The sequence below is a fragment of the Coturnix japonica genome, chromosome 5 (assembly GCF_001577835.2).
Source record: "Coturnix japonica isolate 7356 chromosome 5, Coturnix japonica 2.1, whole genome shotgun sequence".
Classification (NCBI taxonomy): domain Eukaryota; kingdom Metazoa; phylum Chordata; class Aves; order Galliformes; family Phasianidae; genus Coturnix; species Coturnix japonica.
The window spans coordinates 48,688,351-48,712,212 of NC_029520.1; the positions used below are offsets into that span (position 1 = coordinate 48,688,351).

At 40.0% G+C, this 23,862-nt stretch overlaps 1 protein-coding gene across 1 annotated transcript in view; it reads left to right on the forward strand.

Moving 5' to 3' along the window:
• The window catches only part of KCNH5 (potassium voltage-gated channel subfamily H member 5), a 153,911-nt gene that overhangs the window by 36,789 nt on the left and 93,260 nt on the right, over window positions 1-23,862 (forward strand). The window contains exons 6-7 of the mRNA XM_015865668.2: window positions 946-1,338; window positions 15,171-15,600. Of these exons, the coding sequence (XP_015721154.1) occupies window positions 946-1,338; window positions 15,171-15,600 (823 nt within the window). The remainder of the gene's footprint in view (window positions 1-945; window positions 1,339-15,170; window positions 15,601-23,862) is intronic.

Here is a 23,862-nt window from a genome sequence, read left to right on the forward strand (position 1 = left end):
GTGGGGAGTCACAGAGCTGAAATGAGTTCAAAATTGCTGGAATTACTTATTTTATCCTATATATACTTGAGACCCCCCCCCCCCCAAAGCAGAAAGGTGTGATTAGTTCCAAAATACACACAAAACTTTCAGTTGTCAGCACAGTATATTACCGTGCTGTGTGTTCCTTTGTGTTGGACTGAGATAAGAGGTAATTAGATCAGCTGGGAAGAATGTCTTGAATGGATTTGGCTCGGTTCCTTTGCAGTGTTTCCATTTCCACAATTTACACAAAATAAGCATAGAGGTGGTTATAGTCACATGGGAAGAAAAAAAAAAAAAAAAAAAAGGAGTAATTACAAGAAATAAAATAATAAAATGGAACCCACTGGTGTTATTGAGCTTGTAAAAGCAACAGCTCTTTGAAGAAGATGGGCAGGAGGCATGGTATTGCCATGGGGCTAAGGCAGAAGTTGTGCATGTTATTATAGAAAGAGGTTGGCCTGCAAGGCTGATGTCTGGCTAGATAGGGTTTTGCTGTGGCTAAGCAGTGGTTTAAAACAGAGATCGAACACGAAGAATTAATCTTGTTAAACTTCCAAATGTGAATGAATACTTCATGTCTGTGACTGCAGGGCATGAGTCCATGCTGTGGTACCCACTACCTGTTGGCATGGAGCCTCTGCCCTTGCTCTTTAGACATGGTTTCCCTTGAGCACATCTGCAGTGACATGCCTTTGTGCAAGGTTATCCTCATGTGCTTTCCTTATAGCACTTTCCTATGTGACTTGTGCACCAACGTGCTTGCTGGCTAAATAAATCAAATCATGTAGAAACTGTGGGTTGTCTTGGAATGTCCGATGAATGCAGTGCTGTCTTTGTGCTTCTTCCTACAGAAATCTGTGAAGCCCTGAATTGAATCATGTTAATTGCAAACACTAACGTTTGTTTTTTTTTCTCTTACAGGTTCTCCAGCTGGGATCTGATATTCTTCCTCAGTACAAGCAGGAAGCTCCAAAGACTCCACCGCACATTATATTACATTATTGTGCTTTTAAGACCACTTGGGACTGGGTCATCTTAATTCTAACCTTCTACACGGCAATTATGGTTCCATATAACGTCTCCTTCAAGACAAAGCAGAACAACATTGCCTGGCTTGTGCTGGACAGTGTCGTGGACGTTATTTTTCTGGTTGACATTGTTTTGAACTTTCATACAACTTTTGTTGGCCCTGGTGGAGAGGTTATATCTGATCCCAAACTCATAAGGATGAACTACCTGAAGACGTGGTTTGTGATTGATCTTCTGTCCTGTTTACCGTATGACATCATCAATGCCTTTGAGAATGTGGATGAGGTAAGCCGTTGTTGTCCACCTCGAGATGAGTGTTTTAATTAGGAGTTGATTTAGGGGTGTGCTGGAATGAGCATCTTTAAAATCCTGCAGACAATACTGTGATTTTCTTATGTTGTGCTTTTCAATGACTGGTTGAGAAGAAAGTTTATCTCCATTTTTTAAGGACAGTTCTTAAGTTAGTGCTGGAATTGTAGAAGGGACACCGAATTAATGCTTTTTAACTTCTGAATGTATTAACATTTAATAAGTTGAGCTTGAAGCCTAAGATAACAGAGAGAACAAGGAATAACTAGGACAAATAATACAGGCACAAGTCAATGCAGAGAAAATTCATTATTAAAATGCAACTATAATGGCATTAGGATGTGTTTTAATTTTTCTCTAGAGCCTTTTATCTTTAGGACCATAAACAGATGAAAAAGGCTTTGTTTTTGTTTTTTAAACATTTTAACAGTTTTTTCTTAGAACACTTTGTTTTTTCAGTTCTTAAAAAAAATCCTACAATTACGTATCCTCACTTTATGAAATCTGAGTTTGTTTTGTTTAATGCAGACTTTTGTAGAGCCCTTAAAATTCCATCCCTGTCTCTGCGCTGAGTACCTTCTTCTGACATTGTTCCATTTTATTTATAGAGGGTATGACAGAAGTGATAATACTTAGAGCTTAAATTCAAGAGTGTATGAAGGCTGCCCGTCTGGAATCAGGTTGTACAGTCAGGCTGTGTAAGGAGGTGGCATTATCAAGGTTGTAAATATACGGCTTTTTACCATCACATTTTCAGAGAAGAGTAGTTGGATTTTCATAAAAATTCAGTGTTGCTTTCAGATTTTCATGTTTTAATATGTAAAACAAACAGAAAATTTCTGTGCCCAATCCATACAGATTTAAATGACTGAAGAACTTAAGCTCTTTCTCTAATGTATACATGGGAGTTAAACCATCTGCAGTGCTTGTGACAGCAAAGAATCGTGGGCACAGTGATTTATAAGCAAGGCACGCTTAGAGTGGCAAACTTGAACCAAACTGTAGTAACAATAAAAAGGTAGCAGCTCTAGGATCACTGCAGTTCATGATATGATTTACCTCAGACAAATGCAATACCAGCTCCTTTTTAACAAGAGAACCAATGGCACCATTTCTATCCTGTGAAATGATTCATTATAGCCCTCGGCCTCCAGCAGACTCTGGAGTGTAACTACTCCTATACTTCCTTTCAATCCATGTTTTCTCTGTCACCTGAAAAGAGTGGAAGTGATTTTGAAGATGGGTATGTAAAAGGGCAGTCTTGCTCCCTGGGTCTGCATTTTCCCTTTTCTCTGATCATATGTCTTCATTTGTGATGTGTATGTCCTTTAAGCCTGTTGGTGTGTTCTAGGTGGCTCTAGTTATTATGCACTTTATATTCATTTCACCTTTAACGTTTGTTTTAGATGTTTTCTTCTGTGGGACTTAAATTCTTCACCCTGCAGCAGCAATATGTTTCAAAAATAAGTAAATCGATAACCTTAATTTGAAAGAAATATCCCGATTGATTGAAAGGAGAGTGTTTCTCATTAAAAACTGAGTGTTTCTTCCTTAAGGCGAGCAGAAGAGAGATAAGCTCTTTTAGCTCTTGATTCTGGTAGATTTTTGCTCTTCATCTTAATGCTGTGTGTTAGATAAGGGAATTTAGCATTAAAGATTGTGGTTGTTGAATTTCCGGAGAAGTTGATAGAAAATCAAAGCTTAGTGGTAAAGATGCTGTTGCTCTTTAGATTCTTGATGTGGACGCAAATCAGAATGAATTGCCCTGAAAGCCAACAGAGTGAAATATTCCTTTCCAGATTTGCTCTCCTTGTGCATCCCATCTCCAGCCTCCAGGTGTCAAAAGTGCTTTTATTAGTTATTAAAGGATTCTGTACGTGGGGGGGAGTCCAGTGCAGGCAGCTTCTTCTCCTCCCTGTGAGTAGGTCTGGGATGCATAAGGAAGGATATGGCAAGGGGGTTGAGGTTTGTGGCTCTGCTTTTAGTGTGTGTGGATTTGATTTTAGCCCAGGCATAATAAAATATAAGCTGCCAGTTCAGTGCCATCTATGTCAGGATACGTGTTTGCTACCCTGTGCTCTCATAGGTGTTTGGAAGTTTCTTGTGCAGAGACTGAGTCATTGTACAAAATGCCATGTGCACTTCATGCTATTTTATGAAGCTAGAATTGAGGAAAGGAATAGAAAGTTCCACCAAAGAAATATGAAAAATCATAGAATCATCAAGGTTAGAAAAGACTTCTGAGATCATCCAGTCCAACCAGTAATGGTAATGTAAGTCTCCTTGCTGAGGACAGGAGTTCTCCAGATAGAATCATATCGTTAAGGTAGGAGAGACCAATAAGATCATCTAGTCCAGCCTATGCCTGTGACTGCTCCAGACCATGTCACTTAGTGCAGTATCTACCTGGTTTTGAAAATGTCCGGGGCAGTGACTGCATCTTTTCCCTGGGCAGCCTGTTCTAGTATCTCACCAGTCAACCTTGGCCAGGGTAGGAACAGTGCCATCTCCATTACAAACACTACGGCAAAGCTGCAGTCTTGTGATATTCCAGCCTGAAAAAGCATGACTGTAAATCAAAGTTGTTTTGTTGTTGAGCTTCAGTAGGTGGATGTGATGAAAAGGTTTACAACACACAAATTGAGAATTGGGGGAATTAAGTGGATTTGATGCAGATTTAGAGGTGTAGGTTCCCATTCCTGGAGCCAGGTTGCTACATTCTGCTCTTAGGGATTTATGAGAATGAAGGGAAAAGGCAAGATAATGAGAGAGAGATACCTTGCACAGCTTAGAGTGATCTAAATTGATGTGATGGATGAGGAATTAAGTGACTAAGTGGTATTGAGAAGGTAGAAAAACAAGGTAAAATAGGTTGGAGAAAAATAAGCTGAGAGAGAGGAAAGTGGCATCCTTAGTGGGATACTTGCCTTATTTAAGAAAATTGGTAGGATGAGATTGTCCCAGAGATCTCATGTGTGTCATCTTCTCTAATTGGGAAATATTACTTGCACTGACATACATTCTGGCTAAAGCAAAGCCATACAGAAAATCACTCATATGTAGAAGTGTAAGAAGGGACAGTACTAAACATGCTGAGGAACCCAGCTTGTTTTCTAGGTGTAAACCAGAATGGGATGTATGAACTCAGAATCCCTGAAACTGGACTGTATTTCTATTGTTCTTGTTGATAGGAGGATTTATGTTTAGATCCAAAGATTTTGGTCATGTATAATTCCTATTGTTAGTAGGGCAATTAAAAGCTTGTGGAAATTTGAAGTCTAATCCAATTGCATGGAGTCTTGGACATACGTATCAAATGAAGCTATGCTATTTGTTTCCCCTGAGTAGTAACTGAATGTAACAGTTCTTTCCATTAGTATATACATATGTAGTGTATATATATATATATATGGAAACATGCATTTATAAAATCATCTGTCCCTACTTCTGAAACTAGAGGATTTTGTTAGCTTGAGGCTCATCCTTTTTGTGTGATCTGCCTATTTGAGGGAGGTTAATACGTAGCCTTTGTCACTGGGCTACATAGAGGTTGGTTAAAGTCTGGGAAACCATTAACCCTAATACAAGATGCAATATTTATCAGAGTCAATATTGATTGGGTTTAGGCTGGGCTGAATTTGAAGCAGATGGATTTACAATCTGCACAATGATGCAGGTCCTTTTGCTTGTTCAGATATGGTCAAGCCATGCTATAGTTCCTTTTGGGAGCAGATGTTTGGATTTATTTTCAAAAGAACATGGGGTATGTTTGGAGCCTTGCAAGTGGGAGAATGCCCTACAGCTGGAAGCACCCCAGGTGCCCACACTTAGATAAGGGCTCCTCATCATGCTGCTGCTGCTGAGCTGCATTTGAGCTCTCTGAAATTGAGTACAGAGAACAGCCTGAAGACTAGGTGGGTGGATCAGCTTTTGTAGGCATGGAATCTACATTCTCAAAGTAGATGTTTGGAAAATCCTGGTGTACTTGATGTGTTGTCGTTGCTGTTGTTGTTTTTTTCTGGCATTTTTCACCTGGCTTCATGAATTTCTGAGGTTGTAAGGAAAGGTTTTGAAGTTTTAGCTCATCTCTGCCAAACACGTGGCTCTGGAGTGATATGGCAAGAACTGCGACGAGTGGAGTGGGATGCTGGGATAGCCAAATAGATGGTTTTCAAATGAGCTGTAGACCGTCTTTTCTGCAAAAATTAATTTACATGAGCCACTGCCTGAAAGTGGAAGCAGACATTTAAACGAGATAAAGCTCTGAAATTGTATGTCTGTTGTTTAATAATGTAGGACCGCATGACCCAGTGGCCTTTAAAATTCAGCGATCAGTGTAGGATGTAGTAAGGCATGGCATCCTTGTAAGTTTAATCTACTTCTAATTGCTATTATTGGTCTATTTCAGCGTTGGCAGAATCTTCTTTGTATCACTGTTGTTAGCTAAAACAACAGTGTATGTAAACTGAATGCAAATACAGGCTGGTACAACTGGCTTCACCATGCTCAAGTCTGCAGTGTTTTGCTGCGAGCATTCTCTTTCCCAGAGCTGGTTGAATAAGGCTTTATGGACCCCAGTGGTGGACTGAGTAGTGTGATCAAGGTGGGGACAAATTGACACATTTCAAGAACGTGGCTTTGGCCCTGAAATAATATCTGACAAAATAATTCCCAGAGCTAAATCCCTGATGCGGCCAACTGTTAAACTATGTTGAAAACTCCTAGCAACACAATGACAGGCATGCTAAGCCTGGGACCTGGCATTTTCCCCTTTGTAATGCAGTGGGAAGGCAATTAAATATGAAGAATGCTGTCATCCTGCTGCAGTGTGCAGAGAAATGTAATATAATAATATATTGGCTTGGTAAAGATGTCCAAATATAAGTGTAGCCAACCACAGATGACTTGATATAGTTATTTAACAATATTTGCCCCATCATTGAGGTGCAGAATTGCATCAGTTGTTCTTAGCTTGTTTTTTGAGCTACAGTTCTGTCTGCCACTCTTTAATGAACAACTTTATAACTGCTGTAAGAAGATGGCAGTTTTGGGGTGTTTCTGCAGATTCCTAACTGGAGGTGTATACATTTTCATGTGTGAGAAAACTTGTGATAGGAAGTGCCTGATACTCAGTAGATGATGAAGGCATGGTGTGTACGATGCTAGGAAGCAGATGTTGGGTACAAGCACTTTAACTCAGATCGTTAGAGCCATGCAAAGTAACGAAGAATCTAATTAGGGCAAGTTGTATGGGGAGTACTTTCAAGGAAAGCTTTGCATCTGTTGGATGCTGTCTCTTGCAGAGGAGGAGGAGTTTATGGAAGATACAAGGCAAATGAACTAATCCAGGCAGATACTGAATTAAGTAATACTGATGGGAATAGCACAGAATCCACATTACTGAGCTTGCAGAACACAGCCACAAGTGGAAGAAAAGGAGTTTTTAGTCTTTGGGTATGCACAGAATGGCTCCCATCCCTTTGCAGAAACTATCTGTAGGGCTGGTGGTTTAATTAGACACATTACAAGGAGAGCAACCTTGTAACTTGGTGCAAGTCTTCATTTTGCTGAACCCTGAAGTGAGAGTTGGTGTTACACATAACCCTCAGCATTAGGGCTACCTGTGGCTTCTGAAATACTTGCAGAAACATTGCAGCTCATGTTACTCTCTCCTGATATTTCTTCTCTTTTCCTTCCTGTATTTGGAATAGGAAGTTTTTGGTTTCTTGTTGGCACTGGGCTGTCAACTAAATTCAGTAGCTGTCCTGACTGCTGGGACTCCCCTTCATCTCCCTCCCTTTTGGCCTCCGTCTGCCTTCTCTAAATAAGAGAAAGTTATGGTGTTTATGATATCATTATATCTTAATGATATCATCATTTTTTATGATATTGCCCAGTTGGGCACCCTGCTGTACTAACAAAAATTACAGAAGTCCTCATACATATCAACTGGAATCTAGAGTAAATATTTGCAAGTCTTCCTTCTTTTTATAACCTCAGTTCTTCAGTGTTTGAAGTGTTTTGAGCTGTGTGGTTGGACTGTAAGCAGTTCACTGGAGCTGTATTTATAGTGCTGTGGGTTATTGATATTTTTCTGAGGGGGAAGAAGCCAACAGAAAAGCTCCCCATCTTCATGGGTTGAAATAAAGGTCCTGAGCAATAAATTCGGGGATGCTTTCAGGGACTGCATGAGAAAATGTACTTGCTTTCATTTTGCTGTAAGGACTGAATTTTGTGCTCACTACATCCACTGCTATCTGAGATACAGGACCAGACATTAAATGGGCTCAGCCTGGATCCAGGGCTGAGGTAGTTTGTGCAGAAGCAATGTCCCTTATTCCAGTGTAGATTTATATAATTGAATCCAGCCATAATTTCAGTTCTTAAAGTGGTGATAAATCAGGAAAGTTGCTTTTTTATTTTTCTCATTCCAGCATTTTGATTTGTATGTATGCAACTTTATTGCTCTAATTGATTACCTAAAATAAATGGTTTCTGAGATATGCTGGAAGATTTATTTCAACATTAGCCCCAGTAAAGACGCATTAAGGAGCTAACCAGAGATTTTAGAGCTAAGCTCTATTTAAGTAGCTCAGCTTGAAAATTTCTTCTGGGAGTGATTTGCTAGTTGAATTTTGAGCAGCTTGTCTGTCCTTTTGGATGGTCCTCCTGAATCCATGGTATTCATCTGATAAAAAGCAGAGCCAGGTCCACTCCACAGGAAGACCAGGGGCCTTTGCTATATGATTCCCTATGTTCATAGAATCATTTGAGTTGGAAGGGACTCTTAAAGGCCATCTGGTCCAACCCCCCTTCAATGATCAGAGACACCCACAGTTCTATCAGGTGCTCAGAGCTCCATCCAGCCTGACCTTGGCTGTCTCCAGGGATGGTTCATCCACCACTCCAGGCAACCTGTGCAAATGTCTCAACACCGTTATATTAAAAAACCTTCTGCTTTATATCCCACCTAGATGTTTCCCCTCTTTTCATTTAAAACCATTTGCCTTGTCCTATCACAGCAGATATTGCTAAAATTTAGGCTGAGATGAGATGCAGCCTGCCCTCAAGAGTGTATGTATTCACCTCACTTCAGCTTCTCAAAGAGTAAGAACAAAAGCAGAAAAAATTAAATAAAAAATAAGGGAAAAAATAGAAGGACCATTTGAGTCACTGACTCATGTCTTTAGTGGGCAGGTTCATCCTATCATCCCTGTGATAAACTGATCAAAATCCGCCTTAATTCATGGTGTCTGCAAATCTGTCTTAATTTGCAGTCTGCCTGGTTGTCCCTGTGCCAGCCTTCCTGGTTGCTTTAAATATTGCTTTTTTCTTCCCTTATGTTTATCTCCTTGATGTGCTTAGAAAGAACAGTCACCCCCCGCACACACACACATTGATTTTCCTTTACATAGTCTAAGCAATCTGATCTTGTCTAGAAACCTTATTTTATGAAAGAGGCTTTAGGATTTTTTTTTTCCCCTGCATAGTATTGTGTTTGAATACATCTATTTAGAGCTGAGCTGTAAGAGCCCATCACCTCCTTGGGAATGGGGTTTGGCTGTTCCTCTTGCCCTTGGCACCATTCACCTAATGCATCCTGGAGCTGGATTAACCTTTTCTATGAGTGCAACCCACTGATTGCTCTGAGCCACCATGTGTTTAATTAGTATACCCAAATATTTCTTATTCTCTATCACTTTCAGCTAAAGAAGTTTGTTATTAGAGAGGGCTGTCAGAAAATCTTGACAAGACCCCAGCTAACCTAAGCTTAGCAAACCCGTGCTGCTGCATTGATTGCATTTTGATTTATCTCAATGTTTCTAATTATTCTTTCCCTTAACATTTGTTCAGGTAGTATATCTGTTTGTTTCCTCCTTGATGCATTTCTGTCCTTCATCATCTTTGAAAACTAAAGCTACAGCCTAATTTAATTTTCAGCCTGGGTCTGGATTATTTTACTTCATTGCAGCCTTGTCGCTTTGGTTGGTTTGGTTTTTTTCCTTCCCTCCATTTATGACTGTAAAGAATGTCTGGGTTTTTGTTTTAGTGTTTGTTGCAAGGAAATGTTTGACCTGACATTTGGCAGCTCTCACTTTATACCTATTTATTTATTCTTTTGCCTTCTGTGACCATTTTTTCTTTAAATATATTTCATACCTCCATTCAGTTTCCTTCCTTGGGATGGTGATTTCTATTTAGAACTGATTCATACCTTCATTCTCTTTCCTTCCTTGGGATGATGATTTCAATTTAGAACTGATGTTGAGCTTTACAAGTTTTGCTTCTGTCTTGAGACACAACCTCTGGATATTTTTGCTACCTTTGGTACCTTTTGAAGTAAGGACACTCCAGGCATCCTCTGCTGTCAAGTGTCTGACTCCCATCTCTACCACTCCAGTTGACTTCCCTAGTTATTGTCTGTAATACCATAATACCATTCATAATTTATCCGCTGTTGCACTTCTGATAGTTCAGTTTACTCTGTGATTGCTCATTTTTTGTGAACCAGTTCAGTTCCTTCTTCAAGTCAATGGGGACTACCAGAACGAAATGTAGTGTAGCATCACTTTCTGTGGAGTAATTGGCTGTTCAGTGAAGAAATAAGCGTGCTATTGCATCTGCAGAAAATCTTGTCCTACTGTTATTAATAGCATTTATTCTCCAAGCTCATATTGAGAAAGTTAAGTCACATTGTGAGACCGTGCTCTGTAGTATGTCTCTGTAATAACATAATACGGGTTTGGATGCTGCTCAAATCTGGGCTATCCAGATTTCTAAGGATAGGTTTAATTTCCCTTCTGTAAGCTGTGTAAGCGATAGGCTTCAGCCTCTTTGCATTCAGCGAGGAGGGAGAGACAGCTCTAGGAGGTGATTCATCCCCCTGCTGAGAAGGGCTGGATGAAAAACTCTCCTGACGTGCTCCTCTGTCTCTTCATGCTCTGGGTGGGGAGTGGGGGGGAAACTGGGTAATTCACATAGACTGGGTGGCTTGCTGTAAGGCTGCAGCATTGTGGGAGCTGAACCCCACTCCAGGAGGCTGCTTAGAGCTCAGTCATGGTATAACTAGGGCTTGTGTAATTCAGCTTAGCCTGCATGAAACAATTTTGCTCTTGCGTGGAGATAAAGAGCTCAGCCTGGGTTAGGTTTGCTGAATGCAGGTTGCTGTCACTGCTTTGGATCTAGCAACTCTGAGTTTATTAGCTAAAGTTTAGTTTAAGAAGGACCACATGTGCTGCGATCACTTTCTCAACTGCAGTGAGATGCCCTAAAATGGTTTGCAGTGAGGTCCTCAGTTCTGGTTCTTGGCTACTCCATAAACTCTTCAAAACCACCATGTGCTGAACATCAAGACGTAGAGAAAAGTTTAACTTGTTTTCCTCTAATCTCATCTGTAGGCAGTACTGTCTGTTAAATGGTGCAGTACCAATCCCCATTTTCAGAGCCAGGAGGATATCAGTGTTGGAACACATTTAATCTGCATGTTTCTTTCACTTTTTTTTCTTCTCTTTTTTTTGTTGTTGTTGCTGTTGCATATATGCCTGCAGCTAACAACGTATAAACAAAAAGTCATGGAGTGAAATCTAATCAAAAAAGTGCCCAGAGTTAAAAACACATCATTCTCTAACAGAAAAAAAATAAAATAAAATAAAATAGTGCATAAATGTGCTATTTCACTGTATGCACTGGGATTTAATTTTGAGGTTTGAGCAGATTTTAGTGAATTTAGATGGTAGAAAATGGCTGCTTATGCCTTTATTTTACATTTTAAAACATTTATGCAGTAATTTCCTACTGCAGAAAAGACTTATTAGATTAGTAGGTAACCAGCTGATTAAATCTTTTATGTGTTTTACAGAGATGCAGCTCTGCTATTCTTAGACTTGCTCCTTTCGTGTACAGCAGACTCTCCTCTTGTGTTTTCCAGCTGAGGAGAGGATATCTCTGGTGCTAACACCAACTTGAACGATTTCCTGCACTTGTTAACCTGCATTTTCCTTTGGTGACAGTGTTCCCTTCATCATTTTGCAGGGCTGACTCTTGACCCCTGTGTAATGTGACTTTGAAAGCTTCATTCTTCCTGCTGCCTGGCTTATCAGGGATTCATTGCGTGTGGGAGAGCTGAGCTCCCTCTTCTCACTCAAGGTCCAGAGGTCTGTTCCCTCTGGCTGTATTGCAATTGCAAAAAAGGTCTTGCTCAGTCTTTGGTCAGAAAAATGTAGCCAGAAGCAGACATGCAGCTTAGAGGTTTCTTTTCTTCTTGAAGACTGAAGTTTGATAATGTGGTAGCATTTAGGATCTGAACTGGGGAGGTTCAGGTAGCTTTAACACGAAGGGATGGTACCCGATGCATTTCAGAGTGATAGCATCACTTGTGCCCCCACTATCAAACTGAATTCATTTTCTCAGCATATAAGGAAGATTGAGAAAACAGATTTTGCAAGACGCTTAAGTCAATAAACTTGGATTTGTTTATTCATGAATGGATTTAATTGAATTCTGAAGTTGAATGTCTTATCCCAAGAAATGTCCTTCTGGATGAATTTGACATTGCCAGCTTCATCTGTGGGTGGTGGCTTCTGCTATTCACTAAATAGAAATGGCAGTGCAAAAACCACTGGTTCTCAGTGACTGCGTGTTGTCTCCTGATTGAGTGGCCTCAGAAATCATGGGGAACCTCTCTGCAGTTGCAGTGATGTGTGACTCACTCTCCTAAGTTGATCTGGTTTGGGACTTCAGGTTCCAGACTTGAAAAGCAGTTCTGGACTAGGCGGTTTTCCTGTTAAAAGGTTTCTGTGACTGACGTGATGTAGAGCAATCTGAATGAATGTCATCTTCTGATGAAAACATCGTCATAAACGTTGGCCAAAGCCTCTAAGGACAGGGTTAGGTAGTTTATACCATGAGATATTCTCAGTCAAAGAAACACAGAGCAACAGATACTACAGATTATTGCCCCTAAGTAACCAAATATGGCAATAAAACAGCACACATCCCTCTCAGAAGGCAGGATTTTCAGTATCAAAAGCATGCATTATTTAAATGATACTAGCACCAAACTGGATTTAAGGTTTCTAATCACTTCTCTGTTCCATGAGTGCTTAGGTTACTTCAGTTAGAACAGGTTCTCACTCTTCAGTAGAGAGGGTTATGAAACATTTGCTCTGTAGCATAAATGCAGTTAAAAGAAAAATGAAATAAAAGACAGTTAGTAATCAGCTGAATTAAAAGCACCAAGATTTGTAATAGCTCAGGCTTGATTCAAGGCAATTCTTAGTATAATTTCCAGCAAAGAGAGTGCTGCTGAATCTTGGGCAGAGCTTTATGTATTAAGAGTTGAGCCAATATTGTCAAGAGGTAGTTTAAGTATAAGGGTTCCTCTTACCACCTTTAAGTACCCAACACTTCATAGTGCAGTAGGTCACACGTTTATTTAGTATATGTCAAATTACTCTTTCCTAGGTAGTGTCTTATGGAACACACTTATAAAGCTCCTGATATTGTCTCTGTATTTTGCAAGATTAGGCATGAAATGTGACCTCTCAGTAAATGTATCTGATGACTTTTCCACAGAGCAGTGTGTTAGACTGAGCAGACTTGATGACTTGTAAGACTTTTGAGTAAGATCCATTCAATGACTCTCAATTACATTTGAATGTCAGCTGAAACAAAACATTTTCTTTTTGTTTTATACATGATCATTAGCTGTGCTTAGGAAAAAAAAAAAGTTGCAGCAGACTTTCTTCCAGGCTCTGACACGAACACTATGTTGCTATATTAGTTGTACTACTGCTGAACAGCTCACATAACTTAGGGAAAGAAGATGTAATATAGACGGAGGATGGCCCTCTGTTCAGAGATAGCCTCCTAGACTTGAATTGTACAGTAGGAAGTGCAGTGTAAGCCTTGTTGCTGGGACAAATGTAAACTGCTGGGTTCAAAAAGGGATTTTAGGTTCAGATTTCAGATCGCTAGCTCTTTAGCTATACTCCTGGTAATGAACAGAACAGCGAAATAGAAATAATTTACATTAGATACTGTGACTTACTGTGATTCTGTGGTGACTCAAATAGCAGTCCACTGAAACCAATCCATTGCATAACAAACTCTTCGAGGAACTTCCCGTATTACTGCACAAGTACAGAGTGGCTCGCAGGTATATATCCCAAACCAATTAATTAGGTAGATGTTTAGATGAAAATAAGAGTGATAAACTAGACCTGTATCTTGCATAAATGCAAAATACAGAAGTCAATGGGAAAATTCCACTTCCCTCTGTCGTATTAGTCATCATGTGAGTTTGAATGCAAATAAAGAACTTCAATTTATTAAGGATTTGGGGATCTGAAACAAATTCCAACTGGATTTGAAAAGCATACAAGAACTTTGTTGAACAGATTACATCTAGAAATATCAGTTGCGTTTCACCCTTCAGATGTTAATTGTGCAAAGAAACAGAGGTGCAAAAGGGGGAAGATCCTCTCTCGTATGGAAAACTCCAGAAAGTGAAGTTTTTAAACTGTTTGATAATGTAATTAGCCAGTGTTTTGACTAGACTGATTTGATAATGATGCATAGAAAAGGGCAATTTAATCTTGGCACAGTAACTAGGAATGTTTGCCTCATTGCTTTCTATGTCTTAATTTCTACTTTCAGAATCTGGAGACATTTAATTTAATGTTTTGTATTAGAATCCTTCTTTTGCAAAGCTTCTATTTTAAGTCACTGATTAATTTAATGCATAAGTTAGACGTTTCATGGAATTGCAATAGATTGGGAACATGTTTTTCTTCCTTCTGCATCTGTAATCTCTGTTAAAATATACTGCCAACTGTGTGTGTGCGCAGAAGGACAAACATGTTTCTTGTTGTTCCCTCTCAGACATTTCCATCAACTTTTTGATTGTCCCTCTGCTGCTGTTCCATAAATATTTGTGCTTCCACTTATTTGTACTTCATTTATCTTGCCTGATTAAGAAAACTACTCAAATGCTTGCTTTAGGAATGTATCTGCAGTATTGTTGATATGCAATGTAATTAACCCTGTGTGCAAAGGCGTGCAGCTTTCTTACCTGTGCTCTTTGGTCTGTATTGCCCTCACTTTGGAGAGGTAATGTGCCTGCACAGTTTCTAGGTCTGCATTCAGTCAGTGAGATATATTTACAAGTAACAAAATTGGCAGTTACATTAGCTGTAATGAAGCGTACTATGAGATGGAGGGTGTTGGACTAAAGGAAGTTAGCCTACTACTGTCTGATGAATGCAAGATCAATGGGCATTTATATGTTATTATTAAAACTAATTACAGTTAGTTTCTAATGTTTTTCTTGTGCATCTGGTAATGCTGCAGGCTGTTGAAGCAGATGGACCACCACTTTGGTCAGAGTGGCAATCCCATTTCCAAGGGGAAAGCCCCCTAGAATGGTGTTCTTCAATCTGTGATTGCTCCTCCACCAAGTTTGGCTTAGGAGGTCAAAGCAAAATGTACCATTTATTTCAAGCTGGCAAAACATGATGTGTTTCCATGTTTAACAAGTATGCTATTTCTCACTTTGGACTTCACTGGATTTTTGTTGTTGTTGTTACTTTGAAAGACTAAGTTTGAACTAAGTAATTTATACAGCTATCCAATGCCAAACTTAATTTACCCCGTTGAGGACAAAAGTACTGCATCTTGTCATCTCTCATCCAAGGCATTAAAAATTGTACGGAAATGTTTCAAATAGCTGCAGGAATCACTGTGTAGGAATATCTTTCTCTGTTAACCAGCAGGATGCCTCTGATGAAATAATCTTTTTTCTTTTGTAGGGGATCAGTAGCCTCTTCAGTTCACTAAAAGTGGTGCGTCTTCTCCGACTTGGTCGAGTTGCCAGAAAGTTGGACCATTATCTGGAATATGGTGCTGCCGTACTGGTACTGCTGGTGTGTGTGTTTGGACTGGTGGCCCACTGGCTAGCCTGCATATGGTACAGCATCGGGGACTATGAAGTTATAGACGAAGTCACTAACACAATCAAAACAGATAGCTGGCTCTACCAGTTGGCACTGAGTATTGGGACACCATATCGATACAACACCACTGGCTCAGGGCAGTGGGAAGGAGGACCCAGTAAAGACTCCTTGTACATATCCTCTCTCTACTTTACCATGACAAGCCTTACAACGATAGGATTTGGAAACATAGCACCAACCACGGATGGAGAGAAGATTTTTTCAGTGGCCATGATGATGGTTGGCTGTAAGTAGAATTTGCTTTTACTGTGCTTAAGCCAAAGGTGATTATGTAAGCAGTGAGATGATTGCACAGAATATTTGCAGTAAGCTTTCTGACACCATAGAGAAATTGAAGTCCCTGTAAATAATCATTAAATGAACTTGAATTTACAATTTCAAATAGAAGTTAAATTAAGTAGCTGTTGTAGCTTTTTAAACTTGTTTGCAAAAATAAGCATAGTAGGTACATAATTGTGTCCAGTGATAATTATGTATTGAATGAATGTTCTTTATACTTTAAAGATGGTTTCTGTCAGATTTAAAAGATCTTGACTGAAATTTGGTCTAATGTTGGATTGTACACTCTAATCCTCACAGCCTGATTGAGTTTTTGCTTGTTGATTTGGGCAGGCTTGGACACACTTGAAGTGGGTTTATCCAGTTCTCTAAACATTTAGTGATTCCATGGTGATTGTGTACTCTATTACAGTGGCTTGACTTACATGACCAGCAAGTTGACTTGCAGCAATCTCATGAGTGTGATGACCTCTGTCACCAGCAAGGCTAGAAATGAAAGAGCTCACAAAACACTACACTGCACCTTTGCTTCCTGCTGTCTCTCTTCTGAAATACTTTAAAAACAATAGTGATAAAGCACATTTCCAATCTGCAATGTTGCCAAAGTTAGATGACTGAGCAGCCTTCCAGATTAACAAGGCATTTCAAAATACAGCAAAGGATGCTGAAAATGTTAATGCTGTTTGGCAAAATTATTTTTCTGTTAAATAAATAATGCTTGATATTTCACTAATGCTTTCTATTTTCTAAGTTCCAAACGAACACTAAGCAATTATGCAACAAAAGAACAAACAAAACCTTTTGAAAATAAGATCTGCATAATCTCTCTGATAATTATCTCTGCTAACACTTTGAAAGATGTACTGAACTTTAAAAAGGAAGCTTTCTAGCTAAAGTCTTTGTAGATCTTCAGAAGATTAAAGATATTTATTTGGATATTTTTAAATGCTTGTTTAAAAACAAGGTGTTGATTTTAGGATTCTGGTTGCACTGTGGCGCAATTAAATTTATTCTCAACAGAATCTTTAAGTGATGGTTTGACATGCTTCAAAACGTTAAAGTCCATAAAAAACGAATCCCCAAGCCAGATCATTAATGAGCCATTGCAGCTGGGCTATGGAAAATCTATAGGTGCTGATTAGCTGTTTGTTGAAGCTGCTTGGTGGTATTCACAGAGGACTGTGATTTTGTGTAATACAGTGGATTTAAAACATTTTAAATGCAGTAGTAATTACTTTCCTTGACTTTTGGAGGGACTTCTGTTGCTCTGAAGCGGAGTGTTCTGATAGCAGTGGTAAATGATGGGGTGAGGTGGCATAATAGATAATAACAATGGTTATAGTAATAACAAAACAATTACGTGGCCTCAGTAAATGAAACTAAATGGAGCTTGTAACCTGCTTTGTATTTACTCTGTCTGGGTTGATTTGGTTGATTTTTTTCACCTCTGAAGCATGGGCCAAAGATGTAGAATAGAATTATAATCACAGAATGATTTGCTTGGGAAGGGACCTTAAAGATCCCGTAGTTACAACCCCCTGCCATGGACATACCTCCCACTAGGCTAGGTTTGGTGATCAAAAATGGTTGAATCTTTTATAATCACACAGATGAAGATCTGGAGATTTTCAGTTAATACATCCCACTATGATGACTGCTTCTGTATTCTAAAGGAACCGCTTGATTGGTTGAATACTGGTTAGAAAATAAGTCAGTTTCCAAGTAGATACCAGGCAAGGGCTTTGTCCTTGGAATATTTGTGCAGAGAAGTCAGATGTGCAGGATTGTGTAAACAGGCTTTGTAGCTCTAGCTGCAGAAAACATGGCAGCATAACATCGAAACAGCGCAGTAAGTAACTGATGGAAAATGCTATTTCTCAGTCAAAGTGTCTAGGCTTACTGTGAAGAGGTTTTGGCCCCAAGAATGAGAGTAAAAAAGAGCTGAAAATGATTAATATGAGTTTCTATCAAAACATGTCTCTTTTGGTTTTGGAAATGGTGCAGAATTCAATTAACATTCAGTCAATGGAAGAATGCTGGTCCCCGTACTGACTTCTGTTGTAAGCAGACTATGAACACCATTGGTGGCTTTCCTGAAGAAGTTTGCTAACCCCAGCAGTTGATATTGGCGATGTCTTTCCTAACAGGCTCTGCCAAATAAATGTCTTATACTTAGTGCTGGAATCAGAGATAGTAATTTATCACAGTCCCAGCTGCCTGCTCGTGCAAACTTCAGATATGAAAGAAATTCTTCGCTGCGTTGTCAGCTGGCAGTGGCTTGTTCTGCATGCCAGAAGTTTCTTATTCACGCCAGCAAAATTATCGGGATGTTGGAGGAGGTTCTGGAGAGATTTGTAAATCCTCCTAGTGAGCAGGTCTGCATGCTGGGATGCTTGTTCAGAAGAGCCAAATTAAGATTCTGTAGCTGCTGATAAAGCGTTTCGTGATGTGGGATGGTGGTGGTGGAAACCCAGATGAATGTGGGTGGTTTTCTGTTTTATCAGTGTTTTGCCACTCGGTTGATCACTGAGGACAGAACTAAGTGGGATATTTAGGCTGTGATGCATCACCTTGTGTCTTACAAGAAAGAAGGGCTTTGAATAACATAACCTCATTTGGTGCGGCTTATTTCAGAGTTCTTTTTACCCCATTTGGTGTGTAGGGCTATACAGCATTATTTTTTTCTGCTGCTTTGTGACACTTTGAAAAGCTAAAAATAGCAAACATAAAGCATCCTGTGAAGAGGCTGCCAGGTTCGTCCGAGGTTTACTGTTTAAATACCTATTCTGCATCAGTTGCTTAGAACTGCTGAATATGCATTGAGACCCTGAGTCATGTAGCTCCCTTTGTGTTGATATAGGTCATTTCATCCCCTCTGCTGTGCGGAACAGAGGAGATAAGTACATCCGTCAGATTCTTTGAATGGACCAGGAATCATTTATCATTCTGGAAGGACCTTTTTTGTAAAGCTCCGGCTGGCTTCTGTCAGCTCGTGCTTGCATCTTTAGCGATCAACTCAATCTCTTCTGTTGCACTTTGTTTTAGCTCTGTCCACAGGCAAGCTCTGGGCTTCTTTATGGAGAAAGCCAAAAAGAAACTTTATTTGCAAACCATTGAATATTATTACAGCCATAGGGCTCTGTGTACAGCTGTATATATTCTTCCCTCTTGTGCTTACAGTGGGAGAAAAGTGGCCAGATTTCCAGCTTGGGTCTGCAAAGGTCTCTGTTAACGCTTCTGTGCGGTTCTTGTGTAACTTGGAGCGATCAGATTTGCTCTGACCATATGTAGTGCTGCAGTGAAATAGTTCTGAACAACGCTGTGCAGATTGCACAGTCAACTTAGCCCCAGAAATATGGCCCTTACATGACTTTATTTGTCCAGCTGAATTGCCCAATCGATTGCATATTTCATCTCAGCACCAACAGAAATTTGTTGTGTTCCACTCTGCAGTGATAGAGGTGCTGTGATTATTCCTACTGTAAGGGGAGTTTGGAATGATATCCAATGCAAAAGCATTGATGAACATTGGATACTTCACTGTTTCTCAGAGTGTGAACATCCCAGAAGCAGTTGTTAGTTATTCTTCCATCTCCAGAATAGCTCAGGAACGTTGCTTTGTTGTTCTTGCTTTAGGGAGGTAGTTAAATGTCTTACATGCATACCTTGCTTTGGCTTCAGTTTGCTATCAGATTTATGGTGAAGTGGCTTGGGGAAAGTTATTGTTTTTCACTCACTGGATTTAAATCATAGCAAAGACAAATTTGTTAAACCAAGTGGGTTTTATGTATGGGCAGAATGTGCTACTGAAGCTGTACAGGATACTTTGTCTGGAAAATTGGTCCTTCCTGCGAGCTATTGGAGTAATTTCTAGACAGCGCTTTCCAAAACTGAGTTGCTAATTTCATGGCTTGAAATGCTGACTTCTTGTTTTCATCTTCAAAGTACCTGCGATGGCAATTTGCACATTAGGAAAGAAAACAGATGCGATTGCTGTAGCTTTGACCCCAAGTTGTTATTGTTCAGGGAAGAGCTGATGAAATTAAGTGTGAGTGAGATCCTCTTGAGACCCTGCTCTGCTCTTTTAATTGTACTAAATGGAGAGAGCAGGACATGCTCCTTTCTGTTGAGAATAGGTACCTGTAGTTGTAAAACCTTTTTGTATGCCTTTGGCACCCTTTTGCTGTTGCTCAACTCTTGTTTTGGAGCGGGCACAAACTGTCAGTCATCTCTGCATTGATTTGCCAAAACCCAATTCATTATTCAAGTGGGTTCTTTCATTGTTCGAGTAACATTAGTCAGCTCCCTGCCAGTATGTGGCAGTTAGCCACTTGAGCACTGTTGGTATGAATCATGGAGGTTTATCTAGTAAATTTGTTAAGCGGTGGCTGAACCCACGCACTGACACCACAGTGTATAATTGTAGGAAAGCACTTGTCTGGCTGTCTTCCAGGCAAGCAATCCCAAGGGTCCATGGGATTTAATTTCTGATCCTATGGAAAACTGTGTGTGTAAGACAGTACCTTCTAGCAAAAATCATTACCAGTAGCGTAGATTCAATCGTGTTTTGCACAACAGCAGATAGTAACATAGAAGGGCTCTCTATTTGTAGGAATTCATTGGCTCAAGTGTTTAACAATGTTCAAATCCAGCTCTGCTCTAAGCATAACCTCCCAGGGTCAGTGCTATACAAGGGCATTTTCTCCTCCTGTAGCGATGTAGGACATGGGGTGGATCTGCCTAGGAGCTGGCAGAGAGTTTGACCTCGTTGGAAGTAGAGGACGTGTGTCAGTTTTTGAGCTGCTCCTTACAGTTTCTTGAAATCATAGAATCATTAAAGTGGGAAGAGACTGCTAAGATCATCTAGTCCAACTGTTAACCCACCCCCACCATGCTTTATTTGCCTTATCAAGGCTCACTCAGAGGATGCTCCCCAATGAGGAGCTCTTCTGTGTGCAACTTCTTTCTTTCTCTGTAAGCACATACATCTGCTCAGGAAGGCATGGACTCAACTGCATTAATCACTAGCAGCTCAAAGACAGAGCATTTTATTTAGAGGATGTGGAGTTTATCTAGAGGAAATCCATCAGTTTCTAATTGGCCTTCAAAGGGATGTAGGGCTAATGGAGGAGGAGGTGTTGATGTGGAGATTGCCTTGCTGTAAAGATGTGTTTGACACTGGGTGGTTTTAAGCATATGATAGTGCTATATATTTGCATCTGATACTGTGCTACTGAGATCTCTATAAAATAGAACATAACAGGTTCCTTGGCAGCAAAGGAGTCCTCTCCCAACTCATCACTGAGAATGAGGGCCAGAGATTTTCCCAGAGGGGCTTATTATTTAGGTGTCCTTCTATCTGTCTTGTTATGGGCAGGATGGCATTTGAACTCGTCACTATGATCCAACTGGTTGAAATGTCAGCAGTAAAGCTGCATCTCCATTAACTTGTGTCTTGGAAGTGAGCATATCTTGGTATTTCAGAGCTCAAAGAAAGGTTTTCAAAAGGTTGTGAGTCACTTACAAGGCCATGGGTAAAGCTTTCTATGCCATTAAGACAGTGATGAAATAAGGACATTGGGATAAAGGCAGCACTGGCTCAGGCTGCCCAGTGAGATGGTGGAGGCCCTGTCTGTGGAGACACTGAAGGTCAGTCTGAATGGGGCTCTGAGCTCTTGGTAGAGCTGTAGATGTCCCTGTTCATTGCAAGGGAGTTGGAATTGTTGCTATTTAAACATCCCTTCCAACTCTAGTGATTCTGTGATTTAATAAATTAACATGTTTGCTGTTTCAGATAAGTCAAAGAGTTAGATTATGGTAAATGCAATAAGGTTTATTGGCAGAAGCACCGTGGAGGGGACATATGTGCCTTGTTCTGTTTCAACTCTGACGTGGCAATAGATTTTTAGATATTGAGTTATCTAGCTTATGTAAAAATATGTTTCTTATATAAACAGTTTTAAAACTGTAAAACAGCCTCCTTGGGAAGCTTTATGGGCATTTTTGCTAGGTTATATGTAGTGTGTGTTTGCATAAGCTTTACTTTTATTATCATTGGCACGATATGTTTAAATGAATTTATGGTATCAGGAGAGAAGTTGCAATGAGTGGGAGAGGTAAGACTGAAGAAATGCTTAGTGCCATTGAACTATGTTATTTAAAACAATTGAAAAATGCTATTGCATAAATTAAATGCTTAAATGTGGAAACTCCACCTTTTGCAGTGCTTTTGCTCTCATGTGGTGCAAGCAATTACCTGAGAATGTCCCAAGGGGATTAGCACATTGCCCTGGGTTACTTATATCATCTGTATTTCTCAGCAAAAAGTTTTAATTAATCCAACTGGATCAGCAGATACATCCAACTAGATAACACAGCGCAGCTTCATGGCACATCATGCTGTATGGGTAAATAAATCCTAGACAGAAGGTAGGCACTATGGTATTTTACCACATGGATGGAAGAGACTGGAGAGACTGTGTTTTAAGTTTCAAAAAGCCAATGATAAAAGGAGACCTTTGAAAAACTGCAGGACATAATTTTGTATGCTCGCAGTGGCAGTACCTGCATGGAGTTAGTGCTTGAAGGGAAGGCGGTATAAAGGTACTCTGCAATATGCACAGATGGAAGGGCTCAGGCCTTCAAGGAGATCCCGCCTGATTCAGTACTCAAGCACCACATGTGTTTGCAGTTAAACCTCTTTGGTATTGGCCCGGTTTAAATTGCAGTCAGGATGTCATGGTTTTGTAATTTTGTAATTTTGCTATCAGTATTCCACATCATAACATTCAATCAATCATCATGTCAAGTATGTGATCTACTGTTGAAGTGCAGTCCACAGAAGAAGACTACATATCCACAGAGAAACATGGAAGGAAACAATAAGTCACGAGACCAGGAACTCTATAATATCATTCGTTCCCAGGCTGGAGTGCCCTCCTTCTTCTCTCGAACTGCTCGAGAGTGGAGCGTCCAGCCGTGTCGCCTAGAGTCACAGTAGGCCTCTCGGTTTCGGAGACTCTTCTCTCTTGTTTCGTTCGATTTGTTAGCCTTAAATTATATTATTGTGTTATTTGTATTTTCGATATCATATTTAGTAAAATAAGTTTTTTCTCTTAGATTGTCGCTGTTTTATCCCACTCCCCTTTTCCCCCTCCTTTCCGGGTCCCGGGGGGGGCGTGGGTGGCTTCCCCTGTCACGGGCATAGGTAAAAACTCTAATAACGCCGTGCACAGATTTTTGGTGGAGAATGCGGGCATAGAGCTTTTTAGCCTTTTAGAACAATCTACTCTTTGCTCATTAAAGAGCTTCATATTACGGGAGTGATTGGGAAGTTGTTATATCTTTCCGTCTAGCTTGCTGCACAGAGAAGTGACCTTGATAATACGATCAAATTTTGTCAACATTTAAGTGGCTGCTGTACTTCTATAGCAGCTGATATCTCAACTTTTGTGTAGAAAACAAGGATTTCTTTCCTCCCTTAGAGCAAAGCTAGCTTATTCTGATTTTTAAGAAGCCTGCCAGCTAATGATTCCCACTCTTCATCCCAGCTTGCTCTGTTTAACGCGGATTGAAAAGCAATTATGACCTTACTTAAAGTATTGGTCAACATATTAACACCAATAATTTGGGTGTGTGGAATTGTGCAGATATATAGCTAGTAAGTGGGATTACTGATGTGAGACGACCCTGCCTGGCACTTTTTACGAGATGTGGTATGGTGAGAATTTTGGCATCTTACACCCCAGAATGGAATGTTGAATCTTACAACACTTGCATCCCAGATGAAACAGGCAATTTTACAAATACTTGTCATCCCAGATTGAAAGGCAATTTTACAAAACCTACCATTGACTTTTAAATTCATTGTACCAGGCTAAATAAACCCTTTTTATGTTAGGTTGTACTCTCAGGATTCCACACGGCTGTTTCAATAACTGGATAGGGTCTCAATACTTGCATTCATGTTATCACTAATGCAATGCATGCATATATGTTCCCTATGCATTCGTTTCTATGCGCCGGAGTCTTCCTCCAGAACCAGAGAATATATGACTGGCAGGGAATATGAAAGGTTAGGGAAAAGTTCTTCGTAAGCATGGGACCCGCAGTGGTCATGGAATTTCACCCTCTGAACGCACCTAAGGACCCTGAAGAAATTAAAGTGATATTTGGTGCAAGAGATCTAAGGAGGCAAACTTATGTGGGG